This window comes from Lampris incognitus, chromosome 15, assembly GCF_029633865.1.
Source record: "Lampris incognitus isolate fLamInc1 chromosome 15, fLamInc1.hap2, whole genome shotgun sequence".
NCBI classification, from domain to species: Eukaryota; Metazoa; Chordata; class Actinopteri; order Lampriformes; family Lampridae; genus Lampris; species Lampris incognitus.
The window spans coordinates 24,975,386-24,993,503 of record NC_079225.1 but is presented as its reverse complement, the minus strand read 5'-3'; the positions used below and the strand labels follow the sequence as shown (position 1 = coordinate 24,993,503).

The window sequence follows — 18,118 nt, the reverse complement described above, 5'->3', positions numbered from 1 at the left end:
TTCATACGTGGTGAGGTTGAGCTTCATGCAGGCGTTGAGGCTTCCATCAGTTAAACGTGAGCGTAGGTTGGTCTTTATGTTCCTCATATGCGAGAATGACTGCTCACATGCATATGTAGAGCCAAACATGGTCAATACGGCAATACTCACACGCTGCATTGTGTGGTATGTCACAGGAAGCTCGTTCCAAGTTTTAAGAATCAGCTGGTCTTCAGGTTGAAGATTTTTCATTTCTGTCCGCTTTTGTTCCCTCGCCAGCTCTGCTCGCTGTCGTGCAAGACTTTCCAACTCTCCATTAAGTGACTTGAACTTACTCATCCACATGTCTGATGCCTTCAGGTCAGCAACTTCCAGCTCAAAGTCTCCGATAGAGACCCCGGGGATGCATGTCAGGTCGATTTTGTCCACTGCACACTCATGTGGATGAGTGATGAACTTGAAAAGACCAGTGTGCGCACGAAATTCTCCAAATGTGCTTTGAATGACTGCAGGAGATTGGACGTAAAGCCAGCTAGCTGCTGGAGATCCAGATGTTGAGTGGAGTCACTTGCTAAGCATGCATCTCTAAATTGTTGCAGTCTTTCAAAGTGCAGAAGACGACCTGTTTCAATGTCCCTGAGAAAGACTTCCAGCTTGCTTTCAAATGCAAACACTGCTTGTTGAAGGGATGAGATTGTATTTCCAATACCTTGCATTTTCACATTGAGCTGGTTCAGATGGCCAGTTATGTCCACGAGATAGTGAAACTGCAGGAGCCAGTCAGTGTTGTCTAGCTCAGGATGCTTGACGCCTTTCATTTCAAGAAAAGTCCGGATTTCACTCAGGCAAGCTGCAAAACGGCTGAGCACCTTCCCCCTTGACAACCAACGCACTTTGCTGTGTAAAAGCAGACCGGGATAATGATTCCCAACTTCTTCTAACAGAGCTTTAAACTGGCGATCATTTAAAGCTCGGGCAACAATAAAGTTGACCAATCGAATGACCAGCGACATCACCTCACCAAGCTCCTGGCCACACGTCTGAGCGCAAAGCGCCTCCTGGTGCAGGATGCAATGAAAACTTAGGATGGCTCTCTTTTCATGTTCACGGAGAAGCGCTACAAATCCTTTGTTCTTCCCCAACATACAGGGTGCACCATCAGTACAGACAGAAATAAGTTTATCCATCGGTAGTTTTTTTTTCTTTAGCAAACTCCATGAAAGACGTGAATAAATCCTCTCCTCTTGTTGTCCCTTTCATTGGCAAAACAGCCAAGCTTTCCTCACGCAGTGTGTCACCTGCAGCATACCTGGCAATTATACTGCACTGAGATAGATGGCTAACGTCTGTTGACTCATCTAACGCGAGAGAAAAGTATGTCCCGGCGTTTATGTCCTTAATTTGTGTTTCCTCGACTTGATTTGCCGTCATGATGCTACGATCGTGCACAGTTCTTGCTGACAGGGGCATGTCTTTTATTCGTTTGATTATCTTGTCTTTATTTGGGAAGTCATCAAACAGTTCATTGGCCACATCAAGCATGAATGTTTTGGCATACTCGCCATCTGTGAATGACTTTCCATTCCTTACTATTGCCAAAGCCCCCGCAAAGCTAGCGGAATTCCCGTCACCTTGCTTGGTCCACACACGTAGTTGCTGCTGCTGACTCGTCTGCACTCTCCGCTGTAGCTCCTCGCATGCCCTTTTCCTGCCATCCCCCGCTGGAGATTTCCATGCAAATGAAGCATGGTGCGTATCGAAGTCCCGCTTTATATTTGACCGTTTCATCGATGCAATTTTATCATTGCATATTAGACATACCGCGGATCCTGCTCTCTCCACAAATGCAAATTCCTCTGTCCACGCAGCCTGGAATGCACGGTAATCATCGTCTTTTTTTCTTTTCGCCATCTTTTCCGTTACAAGGGTTGAAGCGGATAAACTAGTTGGCTATCTGATAAAATTGATTTCTTCACCTTTACAATGACCCGCACATGCTCGCGAGCCATTGGTTCCCGACCCGACCCACGGGTGACCCGTGAAATGTATCTTCAAAACTAATTTCTGTTTACTTTAAAATGACAGAGTATTATTAAGAAATATCACAAGTATTTTAAAATCAGTTCCAAAATGATTTAAATTTTTTTTTTCAACTCAAAATTGTTTGGGAGCCATATGCCGTCACCGGAAGAGCCATATATGGCTCGCGAGCCATAGGTTCCCGACCACTGAGTTAGTCGATGAGTACTACTACTACTACTACTACTACTTTTGGCTGCTCCTGTTAGGGGTCGCCACACGAGCACTACTGCCTACAGTAATTATAGGCTGGTCATTCTTGCAAGTTGAGCCAGGAAGTAGCTCATCAATGCACATTGACCATTGATAATATTGGACATTTTGGGCAGTAACTAAACATTCACTTTTGTTTTCACTCCCGTATATGCGGTTGAGATAATTGGGTTCTATTGAACTAGACAAAAACATGTCTGACACTTGCACTATTTTGCCATTGTGAAGCTGTGTCTAGCAGTGCTGCCGTGTCAAAGATCTCCACAATGGAGTCGGTGAATAAAATGATGTCATTACTGATATGCATAGTGACAAATCCTATGAAAATAAGACCTGGGTTGTAAGAAGAAGTATTATCCTTAAAGTGTGGGAAAATTCAAAGAGAATTTACATTGCATATTGTCTGTCTTGGGAGAGAGCGCTTTGAGTGGCTGTTGCAACTAGAAAAGTGCTATAAAAAATGCAACTTGATTTATTGATTGATTGATGAGACAAATGGAAGACTATATGTGGCAGGTGTGACTTTGGTGCCTTTTTTTAAGTGTTGGGGAATTTTTAAAATGACTGAGAAATTGAAATTGACTTTTGTGAATGATCAATTGAAGAAAGAAGTCTAGACACCAAGTGGTGTCTCTGTGTGAAGCACAAGCAGACATCTGTGTTAACTAGGGCCGTATTTCCCAACCCAGTCCTCAAGGAACACCTATCCTGCAGATTTTATTTGCAACCCTGAATAGGTACCTGTTTGTAGTTATTCAACCAATCAGCAATGAATTATGTCAAATGTTGCCCACCTTGCATAATTAAGTGCTGTGAGATGATTGGTTGAGTAAGTACAAGCAGGGCTACCTATGCAGGGTTACAATGAAAATCTGCAGGATAGGGGTTCCTTGAGGACTGGGTTGGGAAACGCTGAACTAGGGCTGCCCCCTAATAGTCGACCAAACCAGTGGAGGCTGGTGATAAAAAATTTGGGGGGGGGCACAATTTACCTTGGCGCAGCACACCTGGCAGCTAGGTGCTTTAATGTCCACACAGTCACAGAGTTACTAAGAAGGACAATGTAGCCTATAGATTTTATCAGGGTTTGTAGACGGTGGATGATTGACAGTCGAGACGAGGCATCATGGTGGGTGTGAACCAGTGGCGGCTGGCCAGTACAGGGCACTGCGGCAACACCTCCTTCAAATATCAAGAGATGAAAATCTACTTAAACATGTTAAATATAATTTAGTTGTATAATGCAATTAATTATGAAATTAAAGTGTTTTTCAGTCCGTGAGCGCCTGTCAGCAGCCATTAAATATTGGTTCCCCAATGGTATTTGGTTGATTTCTGTCTGAATACATATACTTCCTGGGTGAGGGGCACCAGCCAAATGATACCTTAAGTAAGTCCTCAAACTTTAGGTGAGCAGGGGACCTGAGGCTGCTGTCTCACACCCACCACGATGCCTCGTCTCGACTGTCAAATCATCCACCGTCTACGAACCCTGATAAAATCTATAGGCTACATTGTCCTTCTTAATAACTCTGTGACTGTGCGGACATTAAAGCAGCTGTCAGGTGTGCTGCGCCAAGGTAAATTAAGGCCCCCCCCCCAAAAAAAATGTTTAGCACCAGCCGCCACTGGTATGAACATGATTGACAGCCACGAGAATTGTCCAATCACATTAGATCAAAAAACATTAAAACAATAATAATTCCCTGCCAATAAAAGAGGGAGAGTCTGGGGCGCACAGAACTGCACCCCATGGAAAACCTGAAGAAACCAATTAGACAGCAGCCTCAGGTCACCTGCTTGCCAAAAGTTTGAGGGCTTACATAAGGTATCGTTTGGCCGGCGCCCCTCACCCAGGAAGTATATGTAGTCATACAGAAATTAACCAAATACCATTCGGAACCAATATTTAATGGCTGCTGGCAGGTGCCCACAGACTGAAAAACACTTTTATTTCATGATTATTTGCATTATACAACTAAATTATATTTAACATGTTTAAGTAGATTTTCATCTCTTGATATCTGAAGGGGCGGCACCCCAACGTTCTGTACTAGCCAGCCGCCACTGGACCAAAGGTTAGGCGATGAACAGATTCTCAGTCTACCAAGTTTTCATTGGTCAAAAAAAAAAACTTGTATGAGGGCTTTTAATTTGAAATGATAAACACAGGCATGTTACAAATTCATAAGTTGTGTGATGTTACACTATGTTGAAAATTGCTGGTTGTCCCAACATATTCAGAATCAGTACCGCTTTTTCCAGTGTCGTTAACAGGCGGCCCGCTTCATGCGTGTGCTAGTAAAATTTTTATTTTAAAGACTCATTATTACGATTTTGTATTTCTCTGCAATGTAGCACAGTGTTAACAATGTTCATCATAGGATTCTTTCTCAGCCCCGGAACTCAAAACGATTTTCTGATGCCCCAAAGAATACATATTTAAATAATTAAATTAATATCATAAACGTGCGATGACTAGTCGACAAATGGCTTGAACTAACAAGTACTAGTCGACTGGGAAAATCTTTAATTGGGGGCAGCCCTAGTGTTAACTGTAAAGACATTCTCAAAATTATTTTATACTAGCACTAAATGGGCTCTCTCTCTCGCTCTCTCTCTCTCTCTCTCCCTCCTCCTCCCTCCTTCCCTCCCTCTCTCCTAACCACACAGACCGCCACAGAAGGTGGTGGGTCGCCCCCCCACCCCCAAGCTGCTTAAGTCTCAAGGGGCAGAGGACCCTGGGAACCTGCGTCCAGTCAGGGTCACACCAGAGAGCCGATACCACTCCCCCTCCCCCGGAGCTCAAGGAGAGGAGGGAGAGCAGGTCCTCAGCCCTCCCCAGCCTCGGCCTCAGCCACTGGGCCAAAACAAGACCAGTGCCGAGCAAACATCACCAGCAACTCAACTGACAGCCAGCGGTCAGTTACCATTCTGCCTTTTGCTCCAGTTGACCTTATCTTGGTATTTGGCGTATGTTAAATCAGCATTATTACACAAGTAATGAAACTGACCATTTCAACAGCATAGTTTTTTGTTTGTTTTTTTTTGTTGTTGCTGAAAACGTGTTGGTATGTGCCTTGGATGGTAGACCTGATCGCCTTTGTGATAAATTCAACAAAAAACAAGATGCATCACGAGAGCGGCGCATTAATTCAATATTATCATTTATCGTCTTTGAATGGTATTGTATTGGGATGAAACTGGGAAGCTGTCAATATGGCGGCATACAATTTTGTCATCTCAATTAATCACAACGTGAATCTATTACCTAAAAATGTTTTTTACAAAACAAGGTCTGAAATATTTGAGTGTGTATTATTTGAAAACTAGTTTTGCTTTTGTGATGTACTTTACATTACCTAACAGTTCAATGTGATGAACCTTGGTTGGATTCTTAAACATGTTATTTTTGCAAATGTCAGCAGATATTGTGATATAGTATGTCAATAAATATCATGATATACTTAAGGGGGAAATTTCACATAATGAGCAACCCCCCTCCCAATTGCCTATTTAATATGAGGGCATCAAACACCAATAAAATACTAGGCAAGTAGAAAGGCCTAGTAGCTGCATTGGGCAGCTAAACTCTCTGGATAGACTACATACACCCCTTTTTTATCCATTTTGTGAGTGTGAGTAGGTAGAAAGAGGCTAAAAAATAGTGCTTACTTACTAGGGATGTCACGATTCTCCAAATCCATGATTTGATTTGACTTTCGATTTTAAGATTTCGATTCGATTTTTTTTAAACTTTTTTTTTCCAGCACTTGCGGCTATATCATTGTTAGACTACCAAGTCTTGATTTGTAAAGATTGACAGATCATTGGTTTTATGCCCAGAAAACTGTCAATTTCTTCTTTAAAAAGTGTAGTGTAGCAGTCTATTCCGTTGCCTACCAACACGGGGATCACCGGTTCAAATCCCCGTGTTACCTCCAGCTTGGTTGGGCATCCAGACAGACACAATTGGCCGTGTCTGCGAGTGGGAAGCCAGATGTGGGCATGTGTACTGGTCGCTGCACTAGCGCCTCCTCTGGTCTGCGACATACCTGTTCAGGGGGGAGGGGGAACTGGGGGGAATAGTGTGATCCTCCCACTTGCTACGTCCCCCTGGCGAAACTCCTCACTGTCAGGTGAAAAGAAGCAGCTGTCAACTCCACATGGATTGGAGGAGGCATGTGGTAGTCTGCAGCCCACCTGGATTGGCAGAGGGGGTGGAGCAGCGACCGGAATGGCTCGGAAGAGTGGGGTAATTGGCCTGATACATTTGGAGAGAAAAAGCGAGGAAAAAAGCCCCAAAAAAAAAGATAGGCTACATGGTATCACGTGTGATATAAACACCATATACACACCATATATATATATATATATATATGTGTGTGTGTGTGTGGTATATGTGTATATACACTACCGTTCAAAAGTTTGGGATCACCCAAACAATTTTGTGTTTTCCATGAAAAGTCACACTTATTCACCACCATATGTTGTGAAATGAATAGAAAATAGAGTCAAGACATTGACAAGGTTAGAAATAATGATTTGTATTTGAAATAAGATTTTTTTTACATCAAAGTTTGCTTTCGTCAAAGAATCCTCCATTTGCAGCAATTACAGCATTGCAGACCTTTGGCATTCTAGCTGTTAATTTGTTGAGGTAATCTGGAGAAATTGCACCCCACGCTTCCAGAAGCAGCTCCCACAAGTTGGATTGGTTGGATGGGCACTTCTTTGAGCAGATTGAGTTTCTGGAGCATCACATTTGTGGGGTCAATTAAACGCTCAAAATGGCCAGAAAAAGAGAACTTTCATCTGAAACTCGACAGTCTATTCTTGTTCTTAGAAATGAAGGCTATTCCATGCGAGAAATTGCTAAGAAATTGAAGATTTCCTACACCGGTGTGTACTACTCCCTTCAGAGGACAGCACAAACAGGCTCTAACCAGAGTAGAAAAAGAAGTGGGAGGCCGCGTTGCACAACTGAGCAAGAAGATAAGTACATTAGAGTCTCTAGTTTGAGAAACAGACGCCTCACAGGTCCCCAACTGGCATCTTCATTAAATAGTACCTGTTAGAGCCTGTTTGTGCTGTCCTCTGAAGGGAGTAGTACACACCGGTGTAGGAAATCTTCAATTTCTTAGCAATTTCTCGCATGGAATAGCCTTCATTTCTAAGAACAAGAATAGACTGTCGAGTTTCAGATGACAGTTCTCTTTTTCTGGCCATTTTGAGCGTTTAATTGACCCCACAAATGTGATGCTCCAGAAACTCAATCTGCTCAAAGAAGTGCCCATCCAACCAATCCAACTTGTGGGAGCTGCTTCTGGAAGCGTGGGGTGCAATTTCTCCAGATTACCTCAACAAATTAACAGCTAGAATGCCAAAGGTCTGCAATGCTGTAATTGCTGCAAATGGAGGATTCTTTGACGAAAGCAAAGTTTGATGTAAAAAAAATCTTATTTCAAATACAAATCATTATTTCTAACCTTGTCAATGTCTTGACTCTATTTTCTATTCATTTCACAACATATGGTGGTGAATAAGTGTGACTTTTCATGGAAAACACGAAATTGTTTGGGTGATCCCAAACTTTTGAACGGTAGTGTATATATATATATATATATATATATATATATATGGCATTTGTACCACACTAAGGCCATATGGTCAAATTTCAATTTATATAACCAGTTATATTACCAGTTGAGATATTTGTCGCGATGCCTGAGGTGGTGTATGGTACCTGCGTGTAGCATAGCCTACAAACAGTAGTTGTTCTGTCAACGATGCATTCGTTGTTGCCATAACTCACGGGGAAGCGAAAATGTAGTCACACCGGGGACTTCAGGGAAGCAAGAGGTTTTTCCAGGTCTGTTGTTTCTCCATTATCTCCGACTACAGCAGTGGCCATGGTGTCTCAAAGTGCAGCTGCAGGTCACCAGTAAGCTATGCTGTGTCGTCTTTGTAGTGTTGTTTGTTTTCTTCCACACGCACAAGTAGGCAAGAGTGGAGAGGGGAAAAAAAGATACTTGGAGAATTGCCGATCCTGCTTTTGAGTTCCACGTTCGAAATCGAAATCTCATTTCTATTGATCTTCAATTTAGAATCAAAATCGTGACACCCCTGTTACTTAGAATTGTTTACATTGGCCATGAGCACTACTGAGCCCACTACTCCTCTGCTTTCAGATAGCAGTGGTACACTTTGACAGTCATCATCTGACCCCACTGGCTGTGTTTATGCTCGAGTGCTTCTCTTTTGTATTGTCCAACAGTATTTGATATCTAATATCTAGTGTTCATTAAGGTCAGATGCTCATTATGATGTTTCTGTTGAGATCCAGAGTGTGTGAGCAGTCCTCCGGCCCACAAACCATCAGCAGGGACCACAGATCCGGAGGAGGCCAGCCGCATCCTGGCTGAAAAGCGACGGCAGGCTCGTGAGCAGAGGGAGAGAGAGGAGGAGGAGCGCAGGTTACATGAAGAACGGGAGAGGTACATTCTGGTGTGTGTGTGTGTGTGTGTGTGTGTGTGTGTGTGTGTGTGTGTGTGTGTGTGTGTGTGTGTGTGTGTGTGTGTGTGTGTGTGTGTGTGAGAGAGAGAGAAAATGTAATGCTAGGATAAAATAAGTGTGAGAATGTCTTTACAGATAACTCTAGAGGGCGAGAGAACGGAGATAGGCATTTGTACACTTTTTAAGATGTTAAATTCTGTGTTGTTGCAGACTAGCCAAGGAGGAGATGGCTCGACGTAAAGCAGAGGAGCGAGCAAGGAGGGAGGAGGAGGCACAGCGGCAGGCAGAGGAGAGGAGGGAGAGGGAGGAAGAAGAGAGGAAGGTGGAGGCAGAAAGACTCCAGAGAGAGAGAGAGGAGGCGGAGCGACTCCAGAAACAGGTCAGAGAGAGTACACACACTTGGATGTGAACTCTGGATGCTCCTTCACACAAATGACTCCAAGGGAAGACTGAACGCTGCCACTGATGAAACTGCTCTACTTGCACTTCAAAGCTTTTTCAGTACAATGAAACTGTACCCTTATGTATGTTTGCATGCACTTTCATGTTTGTGTGTACATGTTAGAGAGAGGAGGAGGAGTCTCGACAGAGAGAGGAGGTGGAGCGACTGAGGCAGGAGAGAGAGAAACACTTCCAGAAGGAGGAAGCTGAACGCCTTGAAAGAAAGAAGGTAATGCGCAGGGAGACGGTGTACACATGCAAACAGGCTCACTAACACAAACACAAATAACATTTATGGTGTTGTCCAGTGCATCTTAAAGCTTCCTTGTTCTCCCCTAACCTCCAGCGTCTAGAGGAGATCATGAAGAGAACCAGGCGCTCGGACACAGCAGAGAAGGTATAGGAAAAAAATAAGCCAGACTTAACAGAAAATTATTTGTGTATCTTAACATTTGCCTTGGAAAATCTGAGGACGTTGCGCTGGTTGACAACTGTTCTTATTGCATTATTTAAATTATTTTCTATTCTTTCTTTAGAAAGTCACTCCTCACAAGAATGGAGATGATTCAGGTAACTTTTCTCAACTTGTTTATTGGTCGAAAGCATTTATTCCTGATGTCTGTGAATGTTCTCATTCATCCAGGTCATGCTTATCCAAAGGAATTGAATCGAGTGCAACTGGACTTGGTATATATCCGTGAAGACGTTTCGCCTCTCATCCAAGAGGCTTCCTCAGTTCATGCCTTTCTGACTAGACCAAGCTAGTCTGACTGGCTGGTCATCACCAGCCAAGTCCAGTTGCACTCGATTCAATTCCTTTGGATTTATTCCTGATCTACTAATTCTCATGGATGGATGGACGAATGAATGAATGAATAAGTGGATGAATGAAAGTAAATGTCACACCGGTATTTTGGTGATCAAGTACCTTGCTCAGTTGCTTACTCAAACTACCTTTAATAATTTTGCAGAAGTAAAATGCAATATTGACCCTGCAGGACAGACTGCCCTGTACCTGTCATTGTTTCTGTGTTTGTAACTGTGAAGACATCCAGTTCGTTTCCATGTGAGCAGATTCTGACTGGTCTCTGCCTTTCTCCCACGCTCAGTAAACCCTGGTTCTTCAGGCCAGTCATCGGTGAGGGTGTCAACAGGTCAACATAGTAATGGCAATGGTCAACCAGCCTCTATGCTGATCGCTGGCCCTAACCCTGACCCCAGCTCTGCAACACTGTCCCCTGCTGGCCAGAGGTAAGCCTGCAGACTGAATGGCCCGAAACATTGCAAAGTAATGTCTTTATGCATGCTCAATTATCCAGGTAGGAAAATCACAGAAAGTTGAACAAATTCATCTTGACACGTTTATTGACAGAAACGTTTCATCACTCATCTAAGTGACCTCTTCAAGTCTCAACTGACTGCAGGTATCCCCACCCTAATAAACAATACAGTGGCATAACGACTGAAAACGGTGATCAGTTTCATATGCAAATTACCGTGACATAAACTAGAGTTAAAATGGCCATGTGTACTATTCACAGAGGATTGGGGATTGGTTGCAATCACAGTATTGTAAGATAGCAACAGGAGTACTCTATGACTTGCCAAGTAATATCTTTTAACACAGGGGTGGTCAAACTTATTCATGCTGTGTCCCACATGTGGAGACACTTCTGGCCATGACCCAGCAAACATTTTGCGCAGTAAAATAAGAATTAAATTCTCATCACCTGTCAAAAAAAGTGAGCTAATTAACAGCCCTTTCTTTGTTTATCTACATAGTATTGCCCTGTCCAATCTTAAATTATCATGGCCTACTTAATGATAAAATTAAACTGTTGTGTTCTTATTGACAAAGTACCCGGAGATGACTTTATGTAAATGAGCTTTTATTCATATCTCTCGGCTGTACTTGTCCACCTGACAGTCAAGGCATTGGAGAGCGCAGTTCTGGGTTTTGGTGCTTTTGCACCTAATATTTATCTCCTTTCTGGGCGGGGTTACATCCGGTCAACAACATGTAAACAATAAGTAGTTCCGTATCAACAGTGAATGATAGAACATTTATCAATACACAACATTCCTCCCCAGAAACTTTAAACCTCTCATATTTTCATCTGAAACAACAAAAATTAAAACCCGTTTTCCATCCACAGCAGTGACATTCTTTTTCCTATTACAGTCAACACTCAATGAACAGTTGTTTACAATCAATGAACAGTTGTTTATAACCTATGTTTCTGCTAAGCAGATTATAAAGTTAACCTATCAGGTGCTCGCCTGTTTCGCTGTGGTCTGGTGCGTGGTGCTTCAGTAGCGGCAGGTGCTTCATCTCTTTCCAGTTCACCACTGGGTACCACTTGTTTCTGGAGCCCTGACAAACACATGTTCTGCAATGTCAAATTCTGGGTCTCCTGTGTTGTCTGTGGTCTTATCTGTGATCAACTGGTCAATGTGTTTCTTGAGGGTTTGCCCCTCTACCTTGACTAAGTAAGTCACTGGCCCTAGAGCTCGCTCTATCACCCTTGGTTTCCATTTCTTCCCATCCCCTCCCCGAAAATTCCTAACCTTCACCTTCTGATTGAGCCGGAGGGTTCTAGGACTGCCTGTAACCCTTGTGTGTTTCTCTTGCATCTGTGCTGAGAATTTTGGCTTTATCAGCGACAACCTGGTTCGAACCTGTCTTTTCAGAAAGAGCTCAGCTGGGGTTTTCCCTGTGGTTGTTGATGGAGTGTTCCTATAACTAAACAAAAAATTATCAATGCACTGTTGCACTGGATATCCATATTCCTTCTGCTTCTCTAAAGACTGTTTAAAAGTCTGGACCAACCTTTCTGCCTGTCCATTGGAAGCTGGATTGTAAGGAGCGGACTTGATGTGTTTGACACCATTTTGTTCTAAGAAGGTTTCGAACTCCCTTGACACTAGCTGTGGGCCATTATCTGAAACGACCACTTGGGGGAGCCCCCACGCTGCAAAGAGGCCCCTCATTGCATCTATTAGGGCTGTAGCTGTAGTACTGGTCATAAGCTTGACCTCTGGCCAGCGCGAGTATGCATCACTGACCAAAAGAAACTGCTGTTTCCCTTTTTCTGCAACATCGATGTGAATTCGTTCCCATGGCTGCTCTGGTCATTTCCATGGGTGTACGGGCGCTTTGGTGGGCAGGTGTCTGTTTGCTTGGCATAAAATGTTTGCCATATTTTCTATTTCCTGATCTAAGCATGGCCACCAAAAATGGCTTCTGGCTACTGCTTTTGTCTTCACAATGCCCAAATGCTCTGCATGCAACTTTCAAGAGTGTAGGTCTCAGTGTCATGGGTATGATTACCCGTAAACCCCATAACACACAGTCGGCTTCCACTGTGAGCTCGTCACGTCTGTTCCAGTATGGCTTTAATTCTTCATCTGCTACATGTTTAGGCCATCCTGTCTGTATAAAATGCCTAACTTTTGTGAGCACCCTGTCTTTATCTGTTTGGATTTTAATATCTTTGGCTGAGACTGGCATTGCTTCTAACCAAGACACTCTGTACTCTGGGTTACTCGTTGGTGCTTCTCCCTGTACTGGGAGCCTGGACAGACCATCTGCATTTGCATGCTGTAAGGAGGGCTTGTAGACTATGTCATACTGATAGGCAGAGAGGAGTAATGCCCATCTCTGCAGGCGGGCAGCGGCTAACGCTGGCACCCCTGTTGTTGGCCCTAGAATCTTTACTAAAGGCTTATGATCCGTCACTAATATGAATTTCCTTCCATATAAGTAGTCCCTAAATTTTTGTATCCCAAAAATGATGCCTAGTGCTTCTTTCTCAATTTGAGAGTAGTTGATCTCAGTCTTGCTAAGCGTGCGTGAGGCATATGTGATTGGACGTTCACTACCATCTGCCATTCTATGTGCTATCACTGCTCCTAACCCATAGGCACTTGCATCACACGCTAGTAATAGTGGTAGCTGGGGGTCAAAGTGAGTCAGCACTGTGTCTGATGTTAACTTGCTCTTGGCCTTCTCAAAGGCTTCCTGGCACTTAGTAGACCATACCCATGGCTTGTCTTTCTGTAACAACTCAGTCATAGGCTTTATGATAGTGGATAAGTTGTCCATAAACTTCCCATAATATGTCAGTAGGGCTAAGAATGCTCTCAGTTCTGTGACATTCTTTGGGGTGGGAGCATTTGCTATGGCTGTTACCTTCTCTTCTATGGGGTGTAACCCTTCCTTGTCTATTTTGTGCCCTAAATATGTAACGCTTGGCTGGCAGAAGGCACACTTGTCTTTGTTCACCCTTACACCTCTGTATTGTAACCGCTTCAGCACTCATTCTACATTTTCCCAGTGTTCGGCTTTTGTTGTCCCTGTGATGAGTATATCATCTAAATAGCACACCACCCTTGGCATCCCCTGTAATACCTGATCCATGATGCGTTGGAATATTGTTGGGGAGCTTGCTACTCCATATGGCAACCTGTTTAGACGATACAGCCCCTTAGGCGTGTTTATAGTTAGGTACTGCTTGGATTCATCATCCAGCTCTACTTGCTGATATGCTTGTGTGAGGTCTAACTTGGTGAAATACCTGCCACCTGTTAGTTTAGCAAACAGGTCTTGTGTCTTTGGCAGAGGATATTTGTCTACCTCTAGCCATGGGTTTATTGCCACTTCATAATCCCCGCATATTTCTGACTTCTCCATTTGTTTTGGGGATACATACTATGAGAGTAGCCCATTCACTATATTCTACCGGGGTCCATACTCCTTTTTCTTGCAGTCTGTCTAGCTGCTGTTCTACTGCTGTAGTCAGTGCATAAGGCACTGATCTTGCTTTGCAAAACTTGGGCGTGGCGTCGCTAACCACCTGTACCCTTGCTTTTACTCCTGAAATGACCCCCCTGTCTCTCTCAAACACCTGGAAGTATTTCTGATACATCTCAGTCAGTGGATCTACTACCACCGGTACATGGTTCACTCTAGACCAGTCTAACTTTAAGAACTGGATCCAGTTTCTACCCATCAGTGTTGGCCCATGTCCCTTACACACTAACAAAGATAGCTGTTCTGTTTGCTCCCCAGACTGTACTTTCACTTGGAATTTACCCAACAATGGAATCGGCTCTGAAGAATAAGTTTTTAAACTTACATCACATGGCATTAGTTTACACTTGCTAAACCTCTGTCTGTACAGTTTCTCATTTATGATACTCATGGCTACGCCTGTATCTACCTCCATTTTGATCTTTACACCATTACATCTCACCATGACCATATATGGTCTGACATATTCATTATCATTTTTAGGCCTACCGGTAACGGAAAACAACCCCAAGTCTTTTTCAGTCCCTGTTACCTCGATGATGGTCAGTTTGTGGGTTTTGTTGGAGGCCCTGTACTCCTCATCATCAGTCTCTTCCTCCAATGCACTTTGCTGCTCGTGGGGAGACTCCTCCCTGGTGATGTAGCGAGTCTGCCTCTCTGCAGGGTTGGCCCTCCTGCTCGTCCTAGGTCCCCCGTCTGGAGCTGCCGCCTTGGTTGGCCGTCTCCGACTCCGATGATGCAGGCTCTGCACTGGAACTCTTTGTACCTGCATGTCGCTGCTTGATGTCCCTCTCCGAGGCACCGGTAGCACGCCGTGTCCCTGGCGCCCTTTTTCATGTCGTGTGCCGCGTTTCCGCGCGCACTGGCGCTCCCTTTGTAGCTGCTGGCTCTCACGATGTCTGTTCTTAGCGGAGCTTGCTGGAACGCTCTAAGACTCGTGGATGTGCACTCAAAATTGTTCACCGTGTCCATCACTTTAGCCCAGTTTAGCTCTTGTCCATAAGCAGCACCCAACAGCTTAGTTCTCAGCTCTTTACTACTGCTACCATATACTAGCTGATCTCTCAGTTGTTCTTCTAGCGTCGCGCCAAATGCGCAAGAGGCTGCTAACCCTTTTAGCGCGGCAACATACTCGGCTAGAGACTCACCACTTTGTTGCTTGCGGGCACGGAAGCTATAACGTTCGCTAAGGACATTCTTCTTTGGCACATAAAAGTCCCTCAATGCTTTAAACATATCAGCTAATGGCGTTTCTGATGGCTTCTTTGACGCTACCAAGTCAGTCAGTAAAGTGAAAGTCTTTGCACCCACCACGGATAGGAACACAGCCCGTTGCTTCCCCTCCTCAATCCCGTTGGCTTCGATAAACTGTGCAAAACGATCCTCGTACGTGCTGAAGCTTTTGTTAGCCTCGTTAAAGCACAAACCCGACTCACTGCTAAACACAGCCATTTCATGACTGACGTTGCTAGTTGCTCCGGTTAGCTCTCTCTTCTCTCACACCTTTTTCTCCGTCTCAGAAGAAAAAGTTTTCGTGGAAAAAGAATCCCATCCTCGTCGCCAGTGTTGCGTTCTTATTGACAAAGTACTCGGAGATGACTTTATGTAAATGAGCTTTTATTCATATCTCTCGGCTGTACATGTCCACCTGACTGTCAAGGCATTGGAGAGCGCAGTTCTGGGTTTTGGCGCTTTTGCACCTAATATTTATCTCCTTTCTGGGCGGGGTTACATCCGGTCAACAACATGTAAACAATAAGTAGTTCCGTATCAACAGTGAATGATAGAACATTTATCAATACACAACATAAACCATTGCATCATTTGCATTGACCCAAAAAGTATGAAATGATATCATTCACTCAAGTTCTTTCTTCAAATAAAATGTTTATTGTGGATACCATGACCCACTTTAAGATCGTGACCCATAGTTTGAAAAACCAGCATTACAGAGGCTCTTCTTGGGATGCAAATCATGATACTGATATGCTGTATCTATGATTGTAATAATGGGTTGTCAGAGTTTCAACAGCAATATCCATTCTGTCAATGCTACGCTGTCGTATTTGGCAAGTGTAAGTTACCCCTATCACTTGATTCAACTCCTTTGGATAACCCCTATCATGACTTTAGATGAATTTATGATCATCGAGGTCACTCGCATTTGTGCCCTTACCTTGTCTATTGTTTCACTGCCTGCCCACCTCATCTCCCTACCTCTCCCTGTGTGTCTGTCTCAGGGAGAATGGTGAGTTTGAGGAGGTGATTGTACTGCCTCCTGAATCCAGGCTGTCTCCTGCTGCGGCAGAGGAGCAGCAGGAGGAGAGCATTCCTGTCATAGCCTTCAGGGAGAATGGCCTCCTCAAGCCTCTCAGCGGACTGGATGACGTATCAGCCCAACAGGAAACGGGTAAACATGCATCTTCTTACCCCCCTCTCCTCTGCTTTGTCCATTTCCGCCTTTCCCTCCTTCTGTTTCCACCTTGTATCCCCTTCTCCTCTCCTCATCCTCTTCGTAAATCTATGAGACACTATTTCACACAATGTCATTTGTAATAGCATTTTGGCCAGATGCTTCCCACACAGTCAGCTAAGCATATTAACCTTTTTTTACCCTCTTGACCTTTTAGATGTTGCCTGATAACCCTGAAAGGACCAGGGGATGCCACAGAGAACAGAAAGAGAGCAAGTGAGCGAGTAAAGGAGAGATGTTGGACTCAGAAAATTAAGTATTTGTACCATCACCCCCCAGCAGGAGTCTACGTTCTCACCTTCCCTCACGCTGCTGACTGCAGAGCACCATAGCCATTTTCCAAACTTGGAGTCTCCAAAGAACTCTCTAGAGCATCCACAGAGAAGAGAAGCAGGATCTGCTTCAAGCAAATAATCTGGGATAACAGCTTGTCTCTCTGTCCCTGTCCTGGTATATGGCTGTTTGGGTCTATGGCCTACCTCCCCCTTATTTCTGAAATGTGTGCAGAAATTACAGGGTGCCAGTGTAGGTGCCCTCCATCATGTGACTCTCTTGGGGGAGTTGGTGTGTGTGTGTATGTAAGACTGAGAACATGTATAAAATAAGATCAGCTGTGAAGTCCTCTGTCATAAAACTTTTAAGTTTATTGTCACCGTCAAACTTTAGTCAGCTTGTCAAGTCAGTTATGACGTTACACCTGGATTTCATGCTATGGTTTTAGAATCACAAGGTCTCATTTATGTGCATTAGGTCCATTTAAGTACAACCATGTCATTCTAAGGTTAAGACCCTTTTCTTGGAAATATTACAGAAGAGAGGGGATATCACTATCAGTCATTCTAGGCATATTTTCGAATGTTATCAGTGCATGGACTTGGTTTTGCAACACCTGAAGGAGCTGAATTCCTTTTTGTGTAACATTTCTCAATATGACTACATACAAAGTCTAAACTTAGAAGTACATGTTGGGGTTGCAGAAGGGTTTGTGTATCATGGAGTTTAATTTAAACATTAACAAAAAAATTCTGTTTCAGTAAAACAAGAATTAGCTTGTGAAGTACTGATTTCTTTGTTTAGTTTTCAATAATGGGTGTAAAAACGTGATTTTTTTCCCCCGTCTTGACTCCATTGTCCCTTTCTGACCTTTTTGTGCAGCTTTGCTATACTAGAAATATTATTCCTTTTGTTAGTTTATTTAACTTTCCAAAAGTGTTGTCCACTTAGGACATATTTAACACTCCCGACCAATCTGAATCTTAATTTCTGATTTGTCTCATTGAGCCAATCAGCAGCTTCTGTGGCTCCCTGCTGTAACATACTGTAGCTACTTTTAAGATAATTTAAGTTTATGTATTAAATGCAGGGAAATTTAGGGGCTTTGGTCTGGGCCATGCAATCATAAGATGGAGTTAAATCATTTACCAGCAAAATCAATGTAGATAAATAAGTAACAGAATTCAGTTGATTGACAGGTCTTGATCGAGGCTTTATTAAAGAATAAATGCTGCTACTGTTGATTTCCTTTTGCCTTACATCATAGAACAAGGCGACTGAAGACTTGGGGCAGGGCTCAAAATATGCGTTTCCAACCCATGACACGCTGA

General features: G+C 43.6%; 1 protein-coding gene across 1 annotated transcript in view; it reads left to right on the top strand.

Moving 5' to 3' along the window:
- The window catches only part of map7b (microtubule-associated protein 7b), a 50,476-nt gene extending 33,668 nt beyond the window's left edge, over positions 1 to 16,808 (top strand). The window contains exons 12-20 of the mRNA XM_056294174.1: positions 4,945 to 5,192; positions 8,618 to 8,768; positions 8,998 to 9,166; positions 9,353 to 9,457; positions 9,575 to 9,625; positions 9,765 to 9,798; positions 10,338 to 10,479; positions 16,282 to 16,451; positions 16,672 to 16,808. Coding sequence (XP_056150149.1) covers positions 4,945 to 5,192; positions 8,618 to 8,768; positions 8,998 to 9,166; positions 9,353 to 9,457; positions 9,575 to 9,625; positions 9,765 to 9,798; positions 10,338 to 10,479; positions 16,282 to 16,451; positions 16,672 to 16,682 — 1,081 coding nt within the window. The 3' untranslated portion in view covers positions 16,683 to 16,808. The remainder of the gene's footprint in view (positions 1 to 4,944; positions 5,193 to 8,617; positions 8,769 to 8,997; positions 9,167 to 9,352; positions 9,458 to 9,574; positions 9,626 to 9,764; positions 9,799 to 10,337; positions 10,480 to 16,281; positions 16,452 to 16,671) is intronic.
- The last annotated feature ends 1,310 nt before the right edge of the window (positions 16,809 to 18,118 follow it).